General features: G+C 41.1%; 1 protein-coding gene across 2 annotated transcripts in view; it reads left to right on the top strand.

Annotated features, from left to right (window-relative positions):
- Nucleotides 1-26,571, top strand: part of prrc2b (proline-rich coiled-coil 2B) — a 60,876-nt gene that overhangs the window by 4,770 nt on the left and 29,535 nt on the right. For both annotated transcript variants that reach the window (XR_013549193.1, XM_078426110.1), the window contains exons 2-16: nt 6,851-7,029; nt 7,512-7,689; nt 10,177-10,273; nt 10,417-10,495; nt 12,143-12,286; nt 13,003-13,250; nt 14,395-14,486; nt 15,269-15,414; nt 16,213-16,300; nt 16,985-17,159; nt 18,586-18,934; nt 20,109-20,287; nt 21,460-21,700; nt 22,864-23,086; nt 23,171-25,318. Coding sequence is in view for 1 of the 2 variants with exons in the window: in XM_078426110.1 (XP_078282236.1) it covers nt 6,912-7,029; nt 7,512-7,689; nt 10,177-10,273; nt 10,417-10,495; nt 12,143-12,286; nt 13,003-13,250; nt 14,395-14,486; nt 15,269-15,414; nt 16,213-16,300; nt 16,985-17,159; nt 18,586-18,934; nt 20,109-20,287; nt 21,460-21,700; nt 22,864-23,086; nt 23,171-25,318 (4,505 nt within the window). In the remaining variant the exon portion in view is untranslated. The remainder of the gene's footprint in view (nt 1-6,850; nt 7,030-7,511; nt 7,690-10,176; nt 10,274-10,416; nt 10,496-12,142; nt 12,287-13,002; nt 13,251-14,394; nt 14,487-15,268; nt 15,415-16,212; nt 16,301-16,984; nt 17,160-18,585; nt 18,935-20,108; nt 20,288-21,459; nt 21,701-22,863; nt 23,087-23,170; nt 25,319-26,571) is intronic.

Genomic DNA, 26,571 nt, shown 5'->3' with positions numbered 1-26,571 from the left:
ATCCCCTTATCTACAATGAAAGACAAGATGGGCTATTCTCCCATGTCTATTCAATATTATTTGGGGGGGGGGGGGGGGGGGAAGGGAAACAGTTTTGTTTCTGACCATCTGATTGTTTTGCCTCTCAAATTGCATTAATGAAAGTCTCTTTATTTTGTTGTTGCTTGAGGGAGCCTATTGTGCACCTTGCTAAATTTCAAGGTAAACCACGGTCCGTGGAGCCCATTGTTTAGTTCATGTTTTTACTGTGACACCTATAGATCTCCACTGGATGCCAAGAACAGAGGACAACTTGTCAACAATAGAATGTAATCAGCACTTCCAAGATCTTGGTGCTACTCGGGCAGGCAACAATCTGAAAATACTATGTTCCAGATCAGGGCCAGCAGATCAAATTAAATTCATGTTGAAGCACTAAAATGTGGCAGAGAAGTGCTTCTGGAGTGAATTCATAATGTCATCTCCCTCATCTTGGTTGAAGAGTTTCATACCTGCTAATCGTGATTGTCTTCAAGAGCAGATAAACTTGATTGTCATAATTACATACCCAGCTATCTACTGTGGGGAACGTCATTGTAAGGATCCTCCTTCTCCAAAGAACTCAATGTCACAGTGTAGACCCTGCCCAGCCAGCGATGCAGTGAGCATGATCTTTATCATGTGACGAGAAATATAAGATCAACACCAACCACTGCACATTGCTTTTACACTTCACAAAGACCTTCGTCTACTAATTACACGGGATTATGGTAAATGCTTCTCAAATTTGGCCTTCCATGGGAATTCATTATCATTTTGTGTGCAGCAACGATCCTAAACGTTGGGTCCACCACAGACCATGAACAAGAGAGGCTGTGTCATTGCCTCAATCCACTTCTCAATTCTCACTGTAATGCTACATGTCATGACTAACTTGATTGTAGCGAGAATGAAGTTAATATACAGATCGAGCAAGAAATTGGTCAGCTGCCTACAGCTCCATTCTGAAGCGACAATTATTATTAACTTAATAATTATTATATGTCCATACATCTGGATTTGCCTCTTAATTTGAGTTTAAATTAGTTTATTATGTACAGAGGTACAGTGAAGGCAGTCACCAGTTTGCGTGCAAGCATTAAAAATGGAACAAAAAAATCTGCAAACATTGGAAATCTGGAACTAAGCATGTTGTTTATTCCTTCTATTTCCCATCTTCCTGTTTCGTGCAGCGTAAAATATACTTGTTTTCTCACTTTTCCGGTTCAAATGAAAACCAATTGACCTCCTAGATTGACTCAGTGCTTATAGGATTTTCCCTTCTGGTGAAGAAAAGGATATTTTGTAAACCCCGGCCATGAAACTCAGCACCTAGCTCATGTCTCACTGAACAGCAGTGGCACCTGTATGCTTTTGAGTCCTGGATAACCTACACTAGACAAATACATCAATGCTGTCTCTGAAAAATTCTCCAAATTGATCTTCCAAATCCTCTCGTTAGCCATTGGGCTCTATTACTGAGGCTCAATTGTTTTAGACTACACACTCAACTGCAAGTTACCTAGACAAGCAGTCTAGCCCATGTCCTTCCAGGAAATAGATATTTTAGAGGATAGAGGAAATTCAGAGAAAGACTGGGATCCAAACTGTTGAACATTCTTAACCTCTGAATATATTATGCCAGAACTGCTAACCTGACATTCCAAAGGAATGAAGCGTTCATATCAAAACTGCTTGTCAGACACTGGTTTGAAGCACTTTTCTGTGCTTTGGTGGTGAAGTTGAGACTCAAAATATACATGTAGGAGAAACAGCAAACTAATTGGCTCTTGTTTCACGAAGGCTTACATAACTCTGACAAGTAAATGAAACAATACTGTACACATAAAAAGGGGAATAAAAATCATCAATAAATTGCAAACTGCAAAGTATGGGCAGATTGTAGCCTAGGTAAACCAAATCAGGAACAATTTCTGTTGGTCAAACTGCTGCCCCCATGTCCTTCAATGTGAAAAGAATGTCATTTAGATGAAATTGTGATTGATTTGTGGTTTTAGGTCTAACTGTTATGATTTGGAGGATATTTAAATAGATTTTATAATGGAGCAGCTTTAAGTTCTGAACCCCAGGGCCAAAATTTGATGCTGATAATGTCGGTATTATGAATGGCACCTTGTGTGTTTAGAATCGGCTTTAGAGTCTGCCTGAGCGCTGACTCCTATGTTGGAGTCTTGTATTCTGCTTTGCTCACGGAGATTAGGCTGAATGATGTGTGTGTGTGTGCAAGAAAAGCAACAAATGGTTGAACGAGATATCTTTGGAGCCTCCTGACCTCCTTAATCATGTCCAGTCCTACCACCCTCTGGGAATCTATTAAAAGGCAAGCTCCAAATCCAATGTTATTTATTGATTGCAAGTTTGCAAGGGTTTCCTTGTGCTTTGTTCCAAGAATGATTTATCCCCAAGTCATGATGGGAATCAGATGGCTGGGGCCAACATAAATAGATCTACCTTAAGTTTAACTCTAATTTCAGAACAGCACTCCAAGAGTTGAATAATCTAGAGAGAGACGCAATGAATGGGTAATCAGAAAGCGGTTAGTTTATCCTTTGCTGATTTCAACACTTCGCAGTGCTCAGAATAATTCGCTAGATGTTGCTGACCTGGACTCTTAGCAATTCTTTGGTCTATGTGATCAATTTGTATAGAATTCTGGACGGTGGTATGTAGGATATAAATGGTTGATGGGATGATTTGTGTAAAATTGCTTCTTGTTATCTGATTTGATCATTATTCATCCAAGCATCTTGTCATGCAATACTTGTTTTACTGATGGATGTGTGCTTATTCCTGATGGTACTGACCATGTCATAGAAGGTGTTCGCATGTAAATGGAATTATGGCAGTAGTTAAATAAACTATTTCTAGTTCCGGTGGTGATGCAATCCTATATAGTCCATGGGTGAGAAGCAGTGCCATGGACTGCTGCCTCGTTATAATGTTGCCTGACTGCAGGTTGTGTGAGTGGGCGGATACATGGCAGATGCAGTTTAATGTAGATAAGTGTGAGGTTATTCACTTTGGAAGTAAGAATAGAAAGGCAGATTATTATCTGAATGGTGTCAAGTTAGGAGGAGGGGGAGTTCAACGAGATCTGGGTGTCCTAGTGCATCAGTCAATGAAAGGAAGCATGCAGGTACAGCAGGCAGTGAAGAAAGCCAATGGAATGTTGGCCTTCGTAACAAGAGGAGTTGAGTATAGGAGCAAAGAGGTCCTTCTACAGTTGTACCGGGCCCTGGTGAGACCGCACCTGGAGTACTGTGTGCAGTTTTGGTCTCCAAATTTGAGGAAGGATATTCTTGCTATGGAGGGCGTGCAGTGTAGGTTCACTAGGTTAATTCCCGGAATGGCGGGACTGTCGTATGTTGAAAGGCTGGAGCGATTGGGCTTGTATACACTGGAATTTAGAAGGATGAGGGGGGATCTTATTGAAACATATAAGATAATTAGGGGATTGGACACATTAGAGGCAGATAACATGTTCCCAATGTTGGGGGAGTCCAGAACAAGGGGCCACCGTTTAAGAATAAGGGGTAGGCCATTTAGAACGGAGATGAGGAAGAACTTTTTCAGTCAAAGGGTGGTGAAGGTGTGGAATTCTCTGCCTCAGAAGGCAGTGGAGGCCAGTTCGTTGGATGCTTTCAAGAGAGAGCTGGATAGAGCTCTTAAGGATAGCGGTGTTAGGGGGTATGGGGAGAAGGCAGGAACGGGGTACTGATTGAGAGTGATCAGCCATGATCGCATTGAATGGCGGTGCTGGCTCGAAGGGCTGAATGGCCTACTCCTGCACCTATTGTCTATTGTCTATTGTCTATTCTGAATGCATTTTACTCATTCATGGATGGAGTATGTGCAAGCTCTGCATTTCTTGTTTTTCCCTATAATCGTCAGAGAAGGTGGTGCTGATTCCATATGCTGGACATCTTTTAGCTTACTTGGCTTTTCAGGGGGCATTTAATAATGCTGTCTCTTAATTAATAATAATGTCTCGACCCAAAACGTCACCCATTCCTTCGCTCCCGAGATGCTGCCTGACCTGCTGAGTTACTCCAGCACTTTGTGAATAAATCGATTTGTGCCAGCATCTGCAGTTATTTTCTTATAATAATGCTGTGGGTTGAGAGATCTGGCGTGGCAAGGTTAATAAGCAAGGTGGGATTTTCCAAATATTTGTTAGTTTTAATGGACATAATTTCTGATACCAGCTTTTTAGTAAAGATTTGATTTCCTAAATTAAAGTCCTCAGTGCTTTGATGAGAATTGAAGTTGTGTTTCAAGGTTATTTGCCCAGGAATAGGAATTATAGTTTCCGTAAAATAATCGTTATTCACGTGAATGGGTAAATCGAGCTGTGTAACTTGATTGAATTGTCTTTTCCCTTATTTTCCTGAACCTATTGAAACTTTTATCACAGTTTCTCAGCCACCTTGGCAACCTCCACAAGTATTTTGTTTGCTGTCTAAACATAATGTTGGTGGGATTCAATGGTCTCTGTAAGCCTAGAATAAGAAACTCCTGTTTACAAAACAGGGATAAGGGTAACAATCAGGAGCTGGAGCCCAGATTATTTGCACAATTATTATATTTGTTTCTATGATGTGAGCACCAAAGTGATACTCCTGATGCAACCTTAGTTATTCTGATGGTATTAAGGCAATGTGAACAGTTCACCAAATCTTCAACTGGATGACTGATGTCACTTGTAAACTTGACCATGTACAATGGCAGCTTCCTTTTTTGTGAAGGAATTAATAAGCCATGTTTGTTTCATCATCATTTTTAATGGTAACTAGCATATTACCATCTGTGTTAAATTTAGTTTAACAACTTATCCTGGTGTGCTTTGAACATATGAGTTCTCGGGTGGAAATGCTTCATCACTTGCTTTTCAGAGAGGAACATTGAAGGAACAAATAACAGCACAGATCTTAACCGTATACTTCACTGCTGCCATTTTAACTTTTAGAACTGTCAGTAAAGCCATTTGGTTCACTATAATTCTTTACAATTCTCAGGTGATAATAGGCACATTGGATTTTATTCTAGGCAAATAGTTAAGGAAGACAGTTTTGAACTTTTTCTGCCTGGGCACATGGGGTCAGAATGGAAGAAGTCTGAAGACTACTGATCTTTGATCCTCTTGAACAGCTCCAGCTAGACTTCAAAGTATTGATGGTGGGGGAATCTCAAGATGCATCAAGTAGTATAAGAAAAAAACTGCAGATGCTGGTACAAATCGAAGGTATTTATTCACAAAATGCTGGAGTAGCTCAGCAGGCCAGGCAGCATCTCAGGAGAGAAGGAATGGGTGACGTTTTGGGTCGAGACCCTTCTTCAGACTGATGTCAGGGGGGCGGGACAAAGGAAGGATATAGGTGGAGACAAGAAGACAGTGGGAGATCTGGGAAGGGGAGGGGAAGAGAGGGACAGAGGAACTATCTAAAGTTGGAGAAGTCAATGTTCATACCACTGGGCTGCAAGCTACCCAGGCAAAATATGAGGTGCTGTTCCTCCAATTTCTGGTGGGACTCACTGTGGCACTGGAGGAGGCCCATGACAGAAAAGTCAGACTGGGAGTGGGAGGGGGAGTTGAAGTGCTCAGCCACCGGGAGATCCGATTGGTTAATGCGGACTGAGCGCAGGTGTTGAGCGAAGCGATCGCCGAGCCTGCGTTTGGTTTTGCCGATGTAAATAAGTTGACATCTGGAGCAGCGGATGCAATAGATGAGGTTGGAGGAGGTGCAGGTGAACCTCTGTCTCACCTGGAAAGACTGTTTGGGTCCTTGGATGGAGTTGAGGGGGGAGGTAAAGGGACAGGTGTTGCATCTCCTGCGTTTGCAGGGGAAAGTGCCCGGGGATGGGGTGGTTTCCTGAAGAATGAGGACATCTCTGATGCCCTAGTGTGAAACACCTCATCCCGGGCGCAGATGCGGCGTTGATGGAGGAATTGGGAGTAGGGGATAGACTTTTTGCAGGAAACCGGGTGGGAAGAAGTGTAGTCCAGATAGCTGTGTGAGTCAGTAGGTTTATAGTAGATGTCAGTCACTAGTCTGTCTCCTGTGATGGAGATGGTGAGGTCCAGAAATGGGAGGGAGATGTCGGAGATAGTCCAGGTATATTTAAGGGCAGGATGGAAATTGGAAGTGAAGTGTATGAAGTCAGTGAGTTCTGCATGGGTACAAGAGGTAGCACCAATGCAGTCGTCGATGTAGCGGAGGTAGAGTTCGGGGATGGGGCCATTCTCGTTGGGAATATGGGTCTAGAGTGACATCGTCCAAATTATTGCTCCAATTTATGACAACTTGGTATATGATGAATAGTGAACTTTGAATTCCTATTTAATTGTGGAATTAGTCCATTGGCTTCCTAATTCTATTTTCGTCTTTGCCGTTTCAGAGGAATAATGCAGTGTTTTTATTTTTGCTGGGAGATAGTCTGAAACCCATTGGAAGATAGCAGTTTATTACAAGAGAGGAATAATATCAATATGTGGAGTGTTCTGTTGTTGTGAAGTGATGGGCATGGGTGAGCAGTGTGCCAACTGTATATTCCAACTAAGTGTTAAATCAAGTCAAGTTCACATCCATGATAAGTAATAGCTTCACCTTAAATCATGACTCTAAGCGATCAATATTTATTTACTATTTATGGTCCTTGGAGTTACAGGTATTGAATACAGATTCATTCCTTTTTGAAAGAGCAATTTTTAGTGCGATTTTTGAAAGCTTTTTCTTTAGGAACTGTGAGAAAAGATCAAATTTCTGAATATTTTTTTTGTTTTTCCCTCCCCTTCCCCTGCACCCCCCCTCAGTCAGCGGCACGTTCTCAGCGGTGCTGAAAATAACCAGTGTACTCGATGACATTCCAGCGCAATGTCAGATCGTTTGGGGCAAACTACCAAGGGGAAGGATGGAAAATCAAAGTACTCCTCCCTCAGTCTGTTTGATAAATACAAGGGAAAGTCACTAGAAACCCAGAAGCATTCAGGAGGTATGTAACAAGGAAGACATTTTATCATGTATGGAGTTTATAAGTTTGTTTTTTGTATTATTTTGGGAAATCCATTGATGTTTCTATTCTTGAATCCCTTTTTTGTTTCTTGATGGTAATGAGCCATATTGGGTTATGGTTCAAATGGTTGCCCTAATTCTCATGGAAAAAAAATCACTGCCAAGGTGCTTCTGTTATCATTTGTCCCGTGTGTATCTCCCTGAATTCTAAAGTGTTATCATTGTGGTAAACATCACAAGAGTTGATCTAATTGTGCAATGGAGAAATTAATGAAAAAGCAAGACATTTCTGAGGCAAGGAAGTGATGTTACACATGACTAAATGTTTCTGATTTTGATACTTTTTAATTTTGTTGATGGGAGGTGTGCCATCTCTATTTACCCTTGAACTGAGTGCTCTGGGAAGGCACCATCTTCTATTTTCTAGTATTCCCCTAAATTATTTTATGTCTAATTTTACAGTTGTTCCTCGACATGGCTTGCAAAGTCTTGGTAAAGTGGCTGCTGCTCGGCGCATGCCGCCACCTGCAAACCTCCCCAGTTTGAAGGCTGAAAACAAAGGAAACGATCCAAACGTGACAATCGTACCAAAAGACGGAACAGGATGGGCAAGCAAACAGGAGCAGCCCGACCAAAAGAAGTAAGTTGCTTTTCTGATTCAATTTGGAGTTGTTTTCTTTCAAAGAATGAAATGGGAGGTGGAGCCAAAGTCTCCAACTCTGGCAACGGAAGAATAAGTAGCTGATAGATCTCGAAATGCCAGGATTGAGGAGCAGGCTGCATATCCGAGGTAGCCCCATCGTATGTTGGAAAATGCAGGTTCTACAGCCATATCCTTCGCCAGTCATATCCTATACAATCCTTGCATTGAGAAACTCTTTTATATCCCTTCACCCCCCCCCCCCCCCCCTTCAATGTCTCTTAATTTATGTGGGCAGATTGGTGGGTCCCAGCCAGCAATTTCCTTGCCCATGGTGGCAGATTCATCTGTGTGGGGGGAATACCGCCACCATTACATGGCATATGCAAACCCTCGGGGCCTCTTGTCTGACAAATGTGAGTTGTTACACTTTAGGAAGTCAAATGTCAGAGGAAATTATAGTTAATAGCAGGACCTTTAACAGCATGGATGTACAAAGGATCTTGGGTCCAAGTCCATATCTCCCTGAATGCAGCAATGCAAGTAGATAGAGAGGTAAAGAAGGCATATGCTATGCTTGCCTTCGTCATTCGAACGTTGTATAAGGGTCAAGAGGTCATGTTGCAGCTTTATAAAACTCTGCCAGGCCACATTTGCAGTTTTGTGTGCGGTTCTGTTTGCCATATTGCGGGAAGGATGTAGAGACCTTGGAGAGGGTGCAGAGGTTTACCAGGATACTGCCTTGATTAAAGGTATTAGCTATAAAGGTTTGGACAAATTTGGATTGTTTTCTCTGGAGCATCGGAAGCTATGGGGAGATCTGATGGAAGTCTATAAAATTATGAGAGGCATGGAGAGGCACTCAGAACCTTTTTCTCGGGGTGGAAGTGTCAAATACCAGAGGGCATTGCTTTAAGGGGAAGGTTTAAAGGAGATGTGTGGGGCAAGCTTTTTTTTGTACAGTGGTAGGTGCCTGGAACATTGTTAAAGAATGCTGGTGGAAGTAGATGTGATATTGGTGTTTAAGAAGCTTTTAGGTAAGCACATGATTATGCAGAGAATGGAAGGTCATGTGCAGGCAGAAGTGATTAGTTTAATTTGGTTAGCTCAACCCTTTTCCTGTCAAGCTATCAAGGATAGAGCACGCATAAAAGAAGCACTTTGAAGACTTCCTCAACCACCAGCATGCTTGAGTGCTTCCAATAGACAATAGAAAATAGGTGCAGGAGAAGGCCATTCGGCCCTTCGAGCCAGCACTGTTCCAGCCATACCTGATCCTTCCTTGCAGTACCCCTGACTGACAAGTAGAAAACGCCTTGTACCAACAGGGAAGGCAAACGAAGCTTTGGAAACAGACAATATCTCTGCTGCAGTTATAGAACTTGGCAGCGTGGAACTTTAGTCACAAATCCACATCATCGTTGTCCACATTTGGGAAGTGGTGGATGCTGTATTCATGGCCATTTTCAGGAAGACTTTGGACTTTGGTTCTGACAAAGGTTTCTCTAATATCAGCTACTGGACTCCTCTGCATCTCGACCCGAAACCTCACCCATTAGAATCTGAAAAAGGGTCTCGACCCGAAACGTCACCTATTCCTTCTCTCCAGAGATGCTGCCTGTCCGGCTGAGTTACTCCAGCATTTTGTGTCTATCCTCCGTCCAGTGGCAGAGCCACTGCCACAGTGGCAGTTCCCTAAATCACATTATGGATGTTGTTGATCTCAGGGCACAGTGGATATTTTCTCAGAAAAATATATAGGGAGCCACACTGACCAATATACCTGAGCCTTTTTGGACTCGATTCAAAGCTTTCATTTGACAGATGGCAATTTTGACAATACTTCGGTCCCATTGTACAGTGCGACGGTGAAGAATGGGGCTTTAATTGGGGATAAATTTGGAATGTGAACTTTTGAAAAATAAAAATTAATGGGTGTTGCTTAACAGAATGTATTGGTAGTTTAATAAAGATTCAGCTGCAGAAAGTTTTACCTTGCTTGTTTGTTCATTCATAAGATGTAGATATTGCAAGAATGCTGGTATTTGTTGCCATCTCTAATTGTCTTTGAATTGAGAGTCAACTACATTGGTGGGTGTGAAGTCAGATACAGAGCAGATTAGTTAATGACGGCTGATTCTGTACCCTGAAAGACATTAAGGAACTAAATGCATTTTATTTTATTGTTTGGATGTAACATTTTTGTCGTGTTGGGGAGCACACATCTCTTGGTCAAGGGTCTTGAACTTTGGCTACAGGTCCAGTAGCTTTATTGTACCCACTGCTTTATTGTTCCCCTTCCTGCGCATTTGTCAGAACAAATATTCAAGTTTCCTCAGACTTGCCCGGTCGTCAAATCATATCCATTGGTCCTTAGAGTATATGTTTTGCGAGGATGGTATTTTGGTTCCACTGTTTAAACTTCTGAAGCATCCGGCAGGTGTGTAGTCTGGTGAGGTTTCTGACCGTGACTGTTGTGTTTTGTAGTACCAGAGTATCAGTAGCACAGCAGCCAGAGTCGCCGTCGCAGCCGGTTTCGCAGACGTCTGCCTCCAGTGTGGCAAAAACAGCTCCAGTCCAGGAGGTAAGACAAATATATGGCAAATATTTATGAAATGAAATGTTAAGTGTGCCATCAGAATTCTGCTGTGAAAAGTATTGTTTTCTCTTTAGATGTTTGAACTGCTGGTTGACTGATTATAACATATTTTCCTCAATTAATACCAGAGCACACATTCGGCACAAGGTGGAGTAAAGTCATGGGCACAATTAAAAGCAAAGCCAGTAGGACCAGGGCCAGGAGCTGGTGAGTTATTTACCCTTCAAGATGTTCTAATATATTTAACTTTTGTGTGTCAAGATAATTTGTTTTGCAAGGTTGACTCTACTATCTTTTGGGATCAGTGTGTCACTGTCAAGGCAGACATTTGATGTATGTGGCTAATTGAGCTAATGTTGCTAATCTAGAAGATGGTGTGAGCTGCATTCTTGAACTGTTGTGTTCCATGTGGTGATGCATCTCATTGTGCTGTTAGAAAGGGAGTTCCAGGATTTTAACCTAGTGATAATATTTTCCTTTATTCGTCCCACACCAGGGAAATTTACAAATATCTGACAAATATTTATTAAATGATGATGAAGGAACAGGGATATATATCAAGTTGTTGGATAGAATGTGCAGGGGGTGTCCAAATCTGTCTGCTGAACGTTCTTTTTAGGTATTTTAGATGGGTGTTTGTCAGTTGCTTCCATAGATGCTTTAGCCAGTTTTTCTTGCTTATGTTACAAGCAGCAATTTTGGAACAGGTGGTCCCTCACATTGTCTCCACCATTGGTTACTGCAGCATTTTGTGTTACCTCCATCATTTAAACGATCATTGCAGATCTGATTATAACCTCAATTCCACTTCTTTGTAATTTAGGAGTCACCCACATGGTGAATCTGTAGTCACGTATAGGATAAATTATTTAAGGATGGCAGATTTCCTTCCTAAATAACATTAATGAATTTGTTGGGTTCCTCTTGGGCAGTTTTTTACTTTGTGTCAAAATCATTACTGGAGCTTTACTGGATTTAATTAACATTTCTGAAGTATGTGCTTTCACAAGTTCTGATTGTACTCATCATATGAGGCACACAAGTCTTGGATCTTTAGATGCATAATTATTCCCCAGAACAATACAGTTGACTTATAAAGGAAGAAATGGTAGCAAGCAGGTTTTTATATTGAGCACAGAATGATGAAATTGCTGCTCCAAAGGTGAACAAAGCACAGTAATTATAATATTGCTTATGCTGACATTGTCTCCCAAACTTGTCATCACATATGGGCATACTCTTACTTGTTGTTTTAAGAGTTTAGAATACTCAGTCAGCCGTCTGACTAGCTGGAACCTTCTCTGGATCTTTCTGCCAGTAGTTCTGATAGCAATAGAATGTTTAGCGGGTTTGAGAAAAATATCAGGGAAACTGGTTTTCAGTCAAAAGCTCTGAAGGCGAGCTGTTACCACCTTAAGGCAAAGGACGATCTGATTGCAGCTTATGTTGAAATATCTGAGAATGCTCCATTAATTCCCAAATTAAATCCTTTTTCCTTTTCTTTGCTAAGTCTCCTGTTCATTAAACCCCTGCTTGACCTTCTAAATTACCTGTCCCCTTGTGCAATAGGTTTAAACAAAAATTCTTCTTCACTCCTATCTGATCCCAACAGCTACTTTCTCCCTTGTATTCTTTCCCGTGCCCCCTTATGCTCTTAATCAGTTGCTGCAGCATTTTGCCACTTTGCTGTAATATAAACCATTTTGTTTTGGTTCTGAAGCTATTTGCTCCAATTCAATAGCTATTGATGGTCAACATTGCTCGGCATTAAAAAGCAGGCATTTTTTGTTATATAAAATGTGATAAACATGCCTGTGGTCTGATTGAGAATTCCATTTTTGCTGTTTGATTTAGGCGCAAAGGTGTTAAACAAGCAGTTACCATTCTCTCACGAGGAATTTCCAACATTGAAAGCAGCCGTAGACCAGGAAAAGGATGGAAAAGAAAAGGACACTACAGGTCAATCATATGGGCCAGGACCAAGCCTCCGCCCACAAAGTAAGGCACACTAAGTATATGGAGGAGCTAGACTTCTGCACAAACATGCACTGGAAAAGCCTTATGGACTGCATAGAGTGTTTGAAAAAATGCTGAGTATGGAGGGTGGGGTTCTCCAGCTTCCACAGGGAAGAGGAAAATTAGTTTCAGCTTCTAAGATACACAGGGAGAATGCAAATTCCACACAGACAACACCAAAGGTCAACATTGAACCGGGGTTGCAAAAACTGAAGAAGCAGCTCTACTTGATGCTCCACTATGCTGCCCACATAATAGCATGATAAATGTATTGACTTGCTCATGGTTGAGGCAGTATTTTATTGTTTATTTTGTAGTCGCAAATCTAGTGTTGATTTTGATTTTTTTGGTTAAATTCTGGAAGTGTAAATTTTTTTTTAAAACTCCACAATTTTCCCATGATCAATTTTCCAATGACAGGCTGTCAAATGTAATTACTTTGAAATCAATAGTTCTCATATTAATAAGGACGTTGAAAACACATCCAGCCTTCGCAGTTGTTCCTCTTTTGACGAAAGCATGTATGCATTTGTAAAAATAAACCTAATTAATTTGTAAAGTAATTAGTTTGTCCAAGGACCTCATTATTTTCACAGTATTATGATTAATTTCCATCCTAGTTGGTAACTTTATTTTATTGGCTCCATTTGTGACTTGAAATCCACACTATAGCGGTTTTGTTACATTGTTTTTTGCAGATGTTGCCATTTGGAGGGAGGGTGGTGGTCGAAACCTAAACCCTGCAGCCACATCAACTACATCACCACCAGAGGTAGAAGCCAAAACCTCATGCCAAGATGATCCAGTAAATATACCAGTGTCATCAAGTGAGCCAAAGGAACCTTCCCTGCGGCCTGCTACTCCGCTGAGGAGAGGATCGGGAATTTTGCTGCAGGCTGGGTCTCACCAGTTCCCAGCCACCTACCGTGATATGCTGCCTACATTTGTAAGTTGATTGCAGATCTTCTATGTTTCTGGTGATGCACGACTCGTGTTAATTTATAGGAAAGAAAACTGCAGATGCTGGTTTAAATCTAAGGTAGACACAAGATGCTGGAGTAACTCAGCGGGCCAGGCAGCATCTCTGGAGAGAAAAAATGGGTGACGTTTCGGGTCAGTCTGATGAACGGTCTCGACCCAAAACGTCACCCATTCCTTCTCTCCAGAGATGCTGCCTGACCTGCTGAGTTACTCCAGCATCTTGTGTCTCCCTTCGAGTTAATTTATGTAAGATTGCAGTGGAACTGAGGGGGAGAAGATTCAGAAACTTGCTGCAAGTTGTTGAAGGCCATTGCTAAATTATCATAATTGGCACAGTGTTATTGAATACAAAGTTTTTACATATAACACTATTCCGTTTTTTGACAAATGAATAAGGATATAAACATTAGTGAACAGCATTTATAAAATCTACAGATAATATCAGCATAAAGAAAAGACCAGCTGCCCTAGTAGACGTCCATCATCTGTGAGACTATGGGGAGGTCATGAGATAATGTTTCCTTTTCTTTTCCTGTGGCCATGTAATTTTGCCCTTGGTGTCAAAATTATGTTCATAAGTTCATCAGTGATAGGAGCAGAATTAGGCCATTCGGCTGCCTCCTGCCTTTTCCCCATAATCCCTGACACCCGTTCCCTTGTGGAGTTAAGAATTTATTCACCCGTCTGCAATTAGGTTGACGTTCCCCTCCATTGGATAGGGAAGTTACGTTTATGCTTGATGGATCAGTGTTATGTTACTCCTGACGAACCAGTAGTTCTTTCTCAGGCAGATGGTTATGGTTACTATTGATAGGTTGATATTTATCCTTGAAGATTTCATGGTCATGTAAGCTTTTGTGGGCTGGGCCGGGTGGCAGGGTTTGAGTGGTTCCTGGCAGGGGTAGAGGTGGTTCTTTCGGATGGGAATTCTGTTGATGGTTGTGGGTGTAGTGTTAGATGGGCTCAACTATTGGTTGAGGAGGGTGGGTGGTGTTCACAGGATGATGGATGTTGTAATTAAGGACTTGGTGTTTTAGTGATGAAAGTTGCTTATTCTTCGCTCTGTTAATCATCTTGTTGCCAGTATCTAATTTGTTTTCCCCCTACAGATGTGCCCACCGCAATCACAACCTCAGCCGATCCCTGCACATGATCCACAGGGATCTTTACAGTATCCGTTCCAGCCACCTGAGCCAATTAAGTAAGGATCTATGCAATCTCTGCTGTTTATATTGAATGTTAATATGTTGTACCTTAATTATGAAATATAACTAGTAATTATTTGACACCATTTTTAACTCTGGGAAAATTAGAATCCCCCTTAAATTTAATATTTGTTTAACCAATAAACACATTGGTTATACAAAATATTTTATGTTATTTAAATTTGTACCAGCATCCCTCTTTCAGTAGGGGTTAAGTTATTTGAGAAGGATTTAATTGGGTGAAAATTCGTAACTTGATCAACCATTTGTCTTTAGAGATACAGCCCAGAAACTGGCCCTTCGGCCCACCGAGTCCATGCTGACCAGCAAACCCTGCATATTAACACTATCCTACACACACCACACTAGGGACAATTTACATTTTTATACAAAGCCAATTAACCTACAAACCTGTGCGTCTTTGGAGTGTGGGAGGAAATCCATTAAACATGGTTCATTCTCTTGAAAAAAACTCAGGGCATACTAAAAAGAGTCAATTGCATTATAGTGAAAATTTATAAATGGAATGATAACTTTAAGAATATTTACAGTGATAGACTTTGAGACAATCTATCCAAGAGGCACGGCTCTTTTAATCTAAGCTCAGTTCTTAGTAATATTGATCACTGTAGTGAGATGCTGACCTTGTTTGGATCCTTCACTTTTGCTTCCTTAAAGCCCGCAGATGCTTTATTTTTATTGTCTCTAACAAGTAATGCAGTTTGAGCAAAGTTGCATACATGGCCCCACCCTTACTTCTCATTCTGGTTATTTACAGATATCCTCGTGGTGTTACTCGTTCAACGCGCCCCGTCAGGCCTGTCCGGCGACAAGGTGAATCTGCTGATCGACCTGCCATCATTAATCCTGATGACCTGAAAGAACTGGATCAGCTGGACATTGAAACTGAAGATGGATGGGCTGGTGAGAGCATTGTACAACTATGCCATTTGTTTCAAAACAGATTATTTAAAAAATTGAATGAGCTCCATTATTTGAGCTGAATGCAATTCATTTTAGTTATTACAACAATTATTGACAAAGTGGACAATAGTTACGAGAGTTCTAAATACTGATGGTAATTTAGTTATATCCGTCAGTGTTTTGCCTTACTTATTTAAAACATGGTGGTTCAGAAATATAGAGCCATGCTCTTGCTATACTTTAAGAGTGTGGTTATCCAATCAATATTGCCTAACTCCCGATTTGAAAACTTAATGAGTTCTTAGAGTTGTCTCTGAATTTATCTACAATGCGCCTTTTCCTGGATTGTCTTCCATATACATTGTTTGCTTTTCCATGGTGTAGCATGAAAAATGGTACAGATAAACTGATTGTATTGGGGGGGGGGGGGGTTGCATTCATAGAAAACTGCCTGTTCCATGATTTTCCATATGTGAAGCTGCTTCATCTGCGCATGTATCAAGAATAGCGAGTTTTAAAAAAAAGTTTATTTAATTTTTTTCTCACAAAATTTCCTTGAGTGAATTTTCTCCATATCCCAAATTTTTGGGTAGTGTTTGTGAATCATGTAAGGATGAATTTCTGATCACTGACGGCCATAACATGGGAGTTGTCTGTATTTAGGAATAAACTTATTAGATATTTGTCAAGCCCCTCCCTCTATGGTGTGGGTTTTATTGTGCGTATTTGAATTTGGATGTTTAGTTCCTGTAATGTGAGGTTCTGATCCATTATTCAGTAATTTTTAATTCTAATCAGGTGAACATGAGGAAGTGGATTATTCAGAAAAGCTTAAGTTCAGTGATGATGATGATGAAGAGACCGCAAGAGAGAAGAAAGAAAAATGGTGTGTATACCTGGAATAGTGATTGCAATCAGAAAGCATGATTACTTTTGGATACTGAGTGTATGTAAATGTTCTTGGGTCATTAGCTAGTCTGGATTTTAAAAGTAAAAGCTCTAATTTTAATGCCTCGTGATCTCAGGACACCCCAAAGCATTTAATATTCAGTGATGTACAACCATATCCCCCTATGTACTAAACTGCCAACAACTCAGTGGCCCCACCCCAACAGACATGATGTACTGGTTCCTTGTCCACATAGGTTTTCCCCTTCCTTTAAATCTATGTCATTTTCACCCCTCACAAATTATAATTTCATTTCCAAAACTCCCATTTCTCGATATATTTTGATATATTTTGCAACACCAAGGCTGCGGTGATTGCTACCCGAAATTTTTATTGATTATTCTCAAATTGGGTTTGTACCCCTCTGACTGTGCTAAAATAACCCAGGGTAATATCACCAATGATGCCCTTCTGCATTGCACATCATATTTCATCTGTTACTTTCTGATGGCACCTTCACAGATTTAAATTGTTTTCCAGGTATGTGTATTAATTCATCTTTAATGATGATTAGAGGCCCTTTTGTTGTAACTGCTTTGTTATATTTGAGTTGTGTGATTCGCAGCATTAACATTGACGTTAAGCATTATATTAACCCTCAAATGCATTTACACTCTCTAGGGAAAGGGATATGAAAATGGCACGCCAACAATCTCTAAATGCTAAGCTTGAAGCAAAGGTGGAACCCTCCATATGTGGTGAATCCATTTGGGGTAACGCATTATCTTCCAGCCAACCAAGCCATGGCCTACAAGATACTGAGCCACGTTGGAGCTTAAATTCTACTGAGACACGGGTATTTTCAGTTAATCGCCTGTTTTGTTTATTCATCCAAATTGAATTTCTAGTTGCAAGGGCCATTTTACAACAGTTTTGCACAACATCTCCATTTGTGCTAGATCCTCCTTGATTATTACTGTAGGGTTTTAATTCGAAATGGTATAGATTCTTAACACTGTCATGAACAGTGTAAATGGAGATGAGCACGAGGATTTAAGTTTCTGTGTTTATAGACCTGTTGTCCTGCTACAAGTAAGAATTTAAGCATTGTGTTTTCGGTACATATGACAATTAAACTCAAAAACTAGTCCAGGAATTAGATACTTCAGTTATGTGAATAGGCTGAAGCAGCTAGATTGTTATCCTTGGAACAGAGGAGCTCACAGAAAGATCTGTATTTAAAATGATTAAGGGTGCAGGCAGAGAGATAGTGAGAAATTGTTCCTATTGGTAGAAAGCCCAAGAACCAGAGGACATAACATATAACATATAACATATAACTACAGCATGGAAACAGGCCTGTCCGGCCCTACCAGTCCACGCCGACCATGAAGTGTAGAAGACTTGATAAAAAGAACCAAAAGTAATAAGAAAAATATTCTTACCCAGTGAGTGTTTAGGATCTGTAAGGAATGGCCACAGGTGCTCATGGAGACATTCGATTACAGCATTCAAATGCAAGTTGGATAAATACGTGAAAGAAAATAAATGACAACTCTGTGACGAGAAAAGAATATTGTGAACCTGTGGTCCTAACTAGAGAAGAAGCATTCTCTCAGGTTCAGATCCTGGCAGAGGAATCTTAAATGTTTCATTAAAGCCTCCTCTTGTCCTAAACTACCTCACCTTTTTCCACAGGAGGTCGTATTTATTGGAATCTCTTACTCCACGACAGTGGCAGTATAGTCTTTGAATGATTTCAAGGCAGAGCTAGGTAGATGCTTGATAAGCAGGGAAATGCCGCTATGGGTGGATAGGAATGAGGTGTTGAAGTTATAATAAGTTTAACCGTAATCTGATTTAATGGCAGAGCAAGCCTGAGGGGCGAAGTTGCCCATTCCTGCTCCATATTCATGTATATATACATAAGATATCCCTTGAATCAATTTGTTGAAACTTCTCTGATCTGCTTTTAGTGAAAGAATATCCCTCCTTAAATAAGTTGAGTGAAACTAATGGTTGGAACTGAAACCTGTGCAGTCAGGTGTGGTCTCATCAACGTCTTCTATAGTTGCAGAAAGACCACCCTACATATATATGCCATTCATATGAACAATACAATTTAGATATTTCCGGGTTTGTTTCGGGCTGCTTTGGGATATGTTTGATTAGCCCAAATGGACAAAGTCTGGATAGATTATTGTGCTTTGGAGCCCTATAGAACCAACAGAGCTTTAGTTTGACTAGTAGTGAAATTTTATATTTTCTGTTTCTCTGTTCAGGTTGGCGTCTTCCAAAAATTGACTGGAGGTAATAGGTGGCCAGACTCTCATGTTGAGAAAGATGAAGTGTGGCGACAGAGGTCAACATCTGGCACCAATGAACGTTCTGAGGCATTGGAGCGAGTCAGGAGAAGGCGCGAAGAAGAGGAGCGACGGGCTCAGGAAGAGAGACTAGCTGCTTGCGCTGAAAAACTAAAGAAACTCGATCAAAAACGTGGAGTGATAGAGAACTCTGTTAAATTTGACATACAGAAAAAAGACAATGTTGAAACTAAGGAGAGCAAGGACTATGTACCTCTGTCTACACAGCAGAAGCCCTTCACCGAAATCAAGCAGAGCTTACCAAAAGGTGCAGTTAGTAACCAAGGAATTGTATTTAAAGCAATTTGTACTAAAACCATGACTTTTAAGGAAAATACGTAAATTTATCGATAGATTTTGTAAAATCTGTAACCTTTTTTTATTCTCTAAGTAAACTTGGTATGATTGTATATGTAGAATCAGGATCCATCAAATCCTGCATTGCTTTTTGTCCTGTAATTGCAAGAAGCATTTTAACGATAATTAAATTGGATAACTGTTAAACATGTTCATTAAACGTGAGCTAATCAATAGAGAAATAGCAGAGAGAGAAGTTTGGAACTTGCATGAAAAAAGTCCACATAAGTTCATACCAACTTCATTGACCAGTGTTCGAAAAGAATCTTAGAGTTTGCCATGACAGATTGATTATTTTATGCTTGACATTATAGTCAAACCTCAGATGTTTTCGTCTAGATTTAAAGCAATCTTTACATAAGACACTTTGCAGGGCAAGCAGATTTCCAACCAGGAAACCTAGACGTTAAGAAGGGTGGCCCCAGGGGACATTCAGTTGGGTAAGTTTGAGAAATGTTCAGAGAAACCTCCATGGGTCATTAACTCCTGCCACTGGGAGCAGAAAGGAGAAACCAAGATGAACAAAGGAGAATTTTTTAGAGTCCAATTCAAAATAACACCAACAAAGACTAGTTGCTGCAGCAAGGGATTTAGAACATCCTTTGAAGAATTTAAATGGCGAGGATGGTGGTAGTAATGATGTTTAAGTTCATTTTACGAATTAAAAAAGCAATGACATTTAACAATATATATTTCCTGATATTCTTACTGTAGTAGGAAGAATAAACAGGTTATTCGAATACTAATGTGAATAATATTGTTCTTGCCTCCAGACACATGGAGCTGCAGATGCTGGTTTACAATGAAGACACACAGTGCTGCAGTAACTCAGCGGATCAGACAGCATATCTGACAAACATAGATAAATGATGTTTTGAGTCAGGACCCTTATTTAGACCTTCACCAGTCTGATAAAGGGACCCGACCTAAAACTTCATATCCATGTTCTCCAGAGATGCTGCCAGACCCGCAGAGTTTCTCCAGCAGTTTGTCTTTCTTTGTTGTTGCCTCTGCTAGTTTTATAGTAATCATGTTATTTATTGGATCTCTGAACTAACAATTGATTTTTCTGGGATGAATTTCAGAAAAACGTGAACTGACTGTGGAACTCCCTGCCGAGGACAAGGTGAAAAAAGAAATCCCTGTTGTCAGTGCTGAAAGTGATGATGACAACAACATGCAGGGGAATGAGCCCACGCTGCCAATTCAGAACTACAACAAGTTCCACAAGACCCTGCCGCCTAGGTTCCAGCGACAACAACAGGTAGCTATCAATAAAAATAGACAACTGCTCAGGAGTTGCTGCAATGAGTTCAGGTTGGAAATATGATCATGAATAAGTTGATTACCCTAGAGCCTACAGTCATTCAGTGAGATTATGGCTAATCTGTGACCTACATCCTTTCATAACAAAATTGGTCTCAGATTTTTAACGTAAAAAATGTGTGGGAAAAGAGGGAAAAAATGATATTGTAATAGAGAATCATCTGTGATATTGAATGAGAGAATAGTTCAAAGGGCTGAATAGTTTTTATGTATCAATTGTCCTAACATCACTTACCATCTACAGAAAAGAGATGGTAAGTTCTGCTGCCCTTTGTGTGTAGGAGTGTTTCGTAATTCCCAAAAGGCATAGGTCAATCTTAGAATATAGAACATTGCAGCACAGGAACAGGCCCTTCAGTCCATTATGTTTGTGCCAACGAAGATGCCAGTGTAACTAATCCTATCTGCCAATCCATGGTCCGTATCCTACTATTCGCTGCTTGTTCATGTGTCTAAATTGCTATTTGCTTCTACTGCTTCCCCTGGCAACTTGTTCCAAGCACCTGTGTAAACAAACTGTTTGTGTTGCAAACCTTTAAACTTTCCCCCTCATCAACAAATAAATATTGCATCTGTGTGATGTAAGCTACTCGCATACCTGCAATGCTTATTTTTCCATTCTGCATCCTTCTGAACACTGGTAAACTCACTAGGATCACTTGGAAATTATTATGATTGTATAATATGTAAAGGAAAAGTGAAATAAAAGTGTGTTTGAGTAGTAATACGATTAACATCCAGTGATCCAGAAAATCTGCTGGTCTCGTACTAGCAAAGTCCACAGGATGACGGAATAGCATTGCACATATTAGGAAAATGTTATTGTTCTATCACGAGAGGCTAGAAAGGTTGGACCTATTGAAGGCATTGAGGGCTATGGATCAAATGCTGTTTAATGGGATGAGTATAGCTGGTCTGCATGGACAAGGTGGACTAAAGAGCCTGTGTCTATGCTGTATGATTCTGACTTTGGATGGGATTACATTCTTTGTGCAGGGCAATGTGAGCCTTTACAAAGAGAGAATCTGATGTGCAAATTAGTAAGGATGTAACTTGAAAAGCTAACATTTCTAATATTTGTCTTTCCCTTTTCCGCATGTGTGCAATTAGGAACAGCTGTTAAAGATGCAGCAAAGGCAGCAACAACAGCAAGGGTCTTTAATACCACCACCAGTTGCACCTCCACATTCCCACACACAGAGACATGTCTACCCAAGTCCAGTCGGCCCACCTCCTCCACACATGCTTGGCTATGACCCTCGCTGGATGATGATGCCTTCTTATATGGATCCTCGACTGACCCCAGGGAGGGCACCAATTGACTTTTACCCATCAGGTGTTCTTTCCTCTGGTAAGTTGCAGAGCAAATTCAATTTTGAGCTATTTTCTCCCGTTGAACAAAATTGATTTTTGCACTTTCCCACCAGAGCCTTGTTAATCATTCGTTAAGTGCAGATATATTTGATTAGTTATAGCCTTTTGTACCATTGAGTAGAAATTATCTTTAGTTCATTTTTAGTCTGTAATGTTTTTGAGTGATCTTTGATGGTGCCATGTGACTAATATTGTAGAACTCAAAGTCATGTTTGTTGATCACACATTCGATCAGGAACAACTGTTTATGTTGTGGAGAGAATGTAGATCGTATCAACTGATATCCTTTGCGCACCATGCCAATGTGGACCACCCATCAATTGCAACCAGACTAGCTGGCAAGCTGCTGTCCAATCTCCAGTCCATGAATATAACGCACAGGAGCAAGTGCCTATTTATCTGCCTTCTCCCTCTCATCCATTGATAGTAGGTTTGATTTAATGGGACGTCGTAAGGTCCTTAACATAGAACATTGAGCAATACAGCATTGGAACAAGCCCTTTGGCTCATAGTGTCCGTGCGGAACAGGATGATAAGTTAAACTATTCTCCTTTGCCTGCGTGTTTTCTATATCCCTCCATTCCCTGCATATCCATGTGCCCATCTGGCAGCCACTTAAACGCTAGTTTCATATCTGCCTCCGCCAGCAACTTTGGTAACGCATCCCAGTCACCCACTACACCTTGTGTAGTTTAGTTTAGAGATACAGCGCAAACACAGGTCCTTTGGCCCACCGAGTCCGCACCAACCAACGATTCCCACACACTAACACTGGTCTTACACATACTAGGGACAATTTATATTTACACCAAGCCAATTAACCTATAAACCTGTATGTCTTTGGAATGTGGGAAGAAACCGAAGATCTCAAAGAAAACCCACGCAGGTCATGGGGAGAACGTGCAAACTCCGTACAGACAAGCCCTTGTAGTCAGGATCAAACCCGGGTCTTTGGCGCAGTAAGGCAGTAGCTCTACCACTACGCCACCATGCCTCCCTCGTAAATGTAAATAAATCATTTCTGAAACTTTAACAAAAGCTGTGTACCTGTGTTTCTGTTCAACAGTTAAGTTGGAGGGTGTAGATAATGTACAACTAATTTTCAGTCAATTAGATCATCTATTTTTAATTTGTTTGTAGGAATGATGAAGCCTGTGATGCGTCCCGATCATTCAGACAATATTACTTCAGGAACTGAGCAACAAGAAAGGTCCCCTATACTGTTACACGCAAAAAGAACTCCACCCACAGAACCACAGTTAAGTTGGAGTCACGATGACTACTCAACTGCTCAAAACAGGACTTTTATGTTAAACAGTCAGAGATCGCAGGAGGATTGTGCTGCAGAAGAGAGGTGTGCTAGGTGAGTGTCCTTAACCAGCATTAATATTTTCTGAAATGGGAACAAATGAAAGTGTAATTAATTCCCCAATATTCTTTCTTACAGGAATGAAAGACTTCCTACTCCACCTGTGAGGGGTGATCTAATTTCCCAGCCGACCATGAAGATACAAAGAGATCCATTTGAGGAACAGATTGAAGAGTATAGAGTTGCACCAGCAGACAAATTGCTAAATATAGTTCGTTTAGAATCACAGACTGAACTAATAAAAGATAAAAGACCTGAGGTGGTTCCAAATATGTCAACGGTACTTGGAAGGGATGTTCTCTTCCAACATCAAACAAATCCTCAGTTACTTCATAAAGAACTCTTCTCATCAGAGTCTGAGCAAATAGGGCTGAATTTGTCTTCAAGAGACAGTACTGAGGCATCAAAGCCCGCTGAAAACATTGAAGAGATCATGTCTCACACCTGGGATTATGTACATCCAAAAGAGCATTTGAGCCCTAAGATTGATGAACATGAAGACACCAGAGAGGAGAAAGTCTTTCGGGCGGAAATATGGCAGACTGATAATTTGTCAACGGTAGAGTCCAAACCTGCAACTCAGTGGGAACCTCTAAAAGGAAATCATGTTGATCGTCGTGAGACAGTAGGGAAAATGATAGGTAGAAGATCGGGACCAATTAAAAAACCCGTCCTTAAAGACCTCAAGACTGAAAAGAATGAAGAGACAGAGAAAGTTAAATTGGAATCTGTTCAGAAAAATACTCAGAATAAAGTAGAACAGATAAAGACTGAGGGTAAGGTGATGAAAACTAATGGAGGCATGGCACCTTCTTCACAAACTTCCATTTCCTGTTTGAACATTAGGCATAAAGAATTGACTGTCTCACCAGTGCCTCCGGCTAAATTTGACTGGGAAATAGAGAAACCACCAAGAAAGGAGAATAAAGCATGGGATGTTAGACCGATCAATAAAGACAACATTGATTTTCCCCCACCACAGAGAGGAAACTGGATTGAAGGTGATGATCAACAAAATTTCAGCAATCGAGGCCAAGGGCGAGGCAGGGGTAGAGGCCGAGGAGATCTTTCTGGCAGAGTTGGTGAGATCAGAAGCTCTTACAACAACTACAGCAGAGGAAATCGGCAGAATCCTAAAGATTATGGTAATTCATTGGAAGATAGCCAAAAGTACCCCAACCGGCGTCGAAATGCCAGTGAGACACGAAGTGAGGAGTCTGAATATGAAGATATACCAAAGCGCCGGAGACAGAGGGGAACGGGAGCTGGCAATGAGGCCACGATTGAGGCAGCATATTCCGACAGAGAGGGGAAGAATATGTTCAAAGATTCTTTAAGGAGAACCAAGAGGATACCTGATGGGCATACAATTGGTGAAATGGAAGATGAGAGGGGCCCATCAAAAATGTTTGAGAGGGCGCTACCTCCTCGGTTGAGTAACTCTGGGAGAGGGCGCAACTTTGCTCCTCGTGGAATTCCTTCAAGGCAAAACAGAACGGCAATGTTCAAGCTAAATGGTACCCATCAACTAAATGGTGATGTTTCAACTTCCTTGATGCTACCTAAAAGGCAGCCTCTGAAGGAATCTACAAAAGTGCTTAACAGGGGTTTGGAGGTGGCACTAGAAAGTGCTGGAGAGGAAAATGAAGTTGCAGACAAGATCTCTTTTTCTGGAATTTCGGCCACAGAGGATCAACCACCCAAAAGGGAGCGATCAATGGATATGCCGCCAAGGAGAAGGAGACCACCTCGACAGGACAAACCTCCACGATTCAGGCGGCTCAAACAAGAAAGAGATGCGGCCACTGAAATAAACAATGATGTGCCTGTTCCCGTAGACAATTATATTGCTAACACGATCACAAGAACAGACGATCAAGAAATGGCCTCCCTTGTGGCTGGAAATAAGTCACCAGATCTCTCCAATCAAAATTCCTCTGACCAAGCAAATGAGGAGTGGGAAACTGCTTCTGAAAGCAGTGACTTTACTGAGAGGCGAGAAAGAGAGAACCGAGCATCGCAAAATAACCTGACTCCTGAAGTAGATGTGGCAGATACTGGACTTGGGCAGAGAAAGGAATTAGCTAAACGCAGCTTCTCTAGCCAGCGCCCAATTGATAGGCAAAACCGCAGAGCAAATCCAGGCTATGGAGGAAAATCTCCAAAGACTAACGGGACCGGTCCCAGAACTGAAAAGGCATCCGGGCAACCATCACGAAGCAAAAGGTAAATGAATTTGACATTTGAGAGAGCAACTTGATACACACAATCATTTGCCACTCTTTCTTTAAGACTTTGCCTGCTTGGGAACATCCAGCTTGGGAACATTAACTAAAAGTTATTTGACTGATTATTAACTGGTTTTAGTTCATCCTTCTCAAAAGTCATCTTTAAAAGCTTGAATATATTGCCAATATATACAGGGCTCCAAGAATAGCACAGTTTTAAACTGATAGTGTACTTCAAAATATAATGTTTGTGTCTCTTCAAATACTTCAGAGTAAATAGTAAAAAAAGTTGCTGTTCAGAAAATAAATGGTGTCGAATTAACATTTTCCTATAGAGCATATGTTACTTTAATTTTTTTTGCTGTTACTCCCTCATTCCAAAGGCCCTAAGTTCCAAACTGTGGTCTCGTTCACTTCGAAGGTAAACATAAAATGCTAGAGTAACTCAGTGGGTCAGGCAGCATCTCGGGAGAGAAGGAATGGGTGACATTTCGGGTCGAGATCCTTCTTCAAACTGATGTCAGGGGAGGGGGTGGGATAAAGATAGAATGTAGTAGGAGACAGGAAGACTAGTGGGAGAACTGGGAAGGGGGAGGGGATAGAGAGGGAAAGCAGGGACTCTATGAAGTTATAGAAGTAAATGTTCATACCGCTGGGGTGTAAACTACCCAACCGAAATATGAGGTGCTGTTCCTCCAATTTGTGCTGGGCCTCACTCTGACAATGGAGGGGGCCCAGGACAGAAATGTCAGATTGGGAATGGGAGGGGGAGTTGAAGTGCTGAGCCACCGGGAGATCAAGTAGGTTAAGATGGACTGAGCGGAGGTGTTCAGCAAAACGATCGCTGAACCTGCGCTTGGTCTCGCCGATGTAGAGAAGTTGACATCTGGAACAGGGGATACAGTAGATGAGGCTGGAGGAGGTGCAGGTGAACCTCTGCCTCACCTGGAAAGTCTGGGTTACAGCGGATACAGTAGTCTCATTCACTTCTCCTGCTCTCCTGTCAGATGGATAACAGTACTGAGCTTCTGTAACAAAGGTGTCCCTGTACCAGCCTTGATTTCTTTACCAACCAGCTCATGAGATGATATTCCGATGACCCAAAACATTATGAACACTGACAGGTGAAGTGAATAACATTGATTACCTTGTTACAATGGCACCTGTCATGGGGTGGGATATATTAGGCAGCAAGTGAACAGTCAGTTCTTGAAGTTGATGTGTTGGATGCAGGAGAAATGGGCAGGAGTA

Source organism: Rhinoraja longicauda, chromosome 31 (genome assembly GCF_053455715.1).
Source record: "Rhinoraja longicauda isolate Sanriku21f chromosome 31, sRhiLon1.1, whole genome shotgun sequence".
Lineage (NCBI taxonomy): Eukaryota > Metazoa > Chordata > Chondrichthyes > Rajiformes > Arhynchobatidae > Rhinoraja > Rhinoraja longicauda.
The sequence above is the reverse complement of the archived record's forward strand: the minus strand, read 5'-3'. Positions and strand labels throughout refer to the sequence as shown.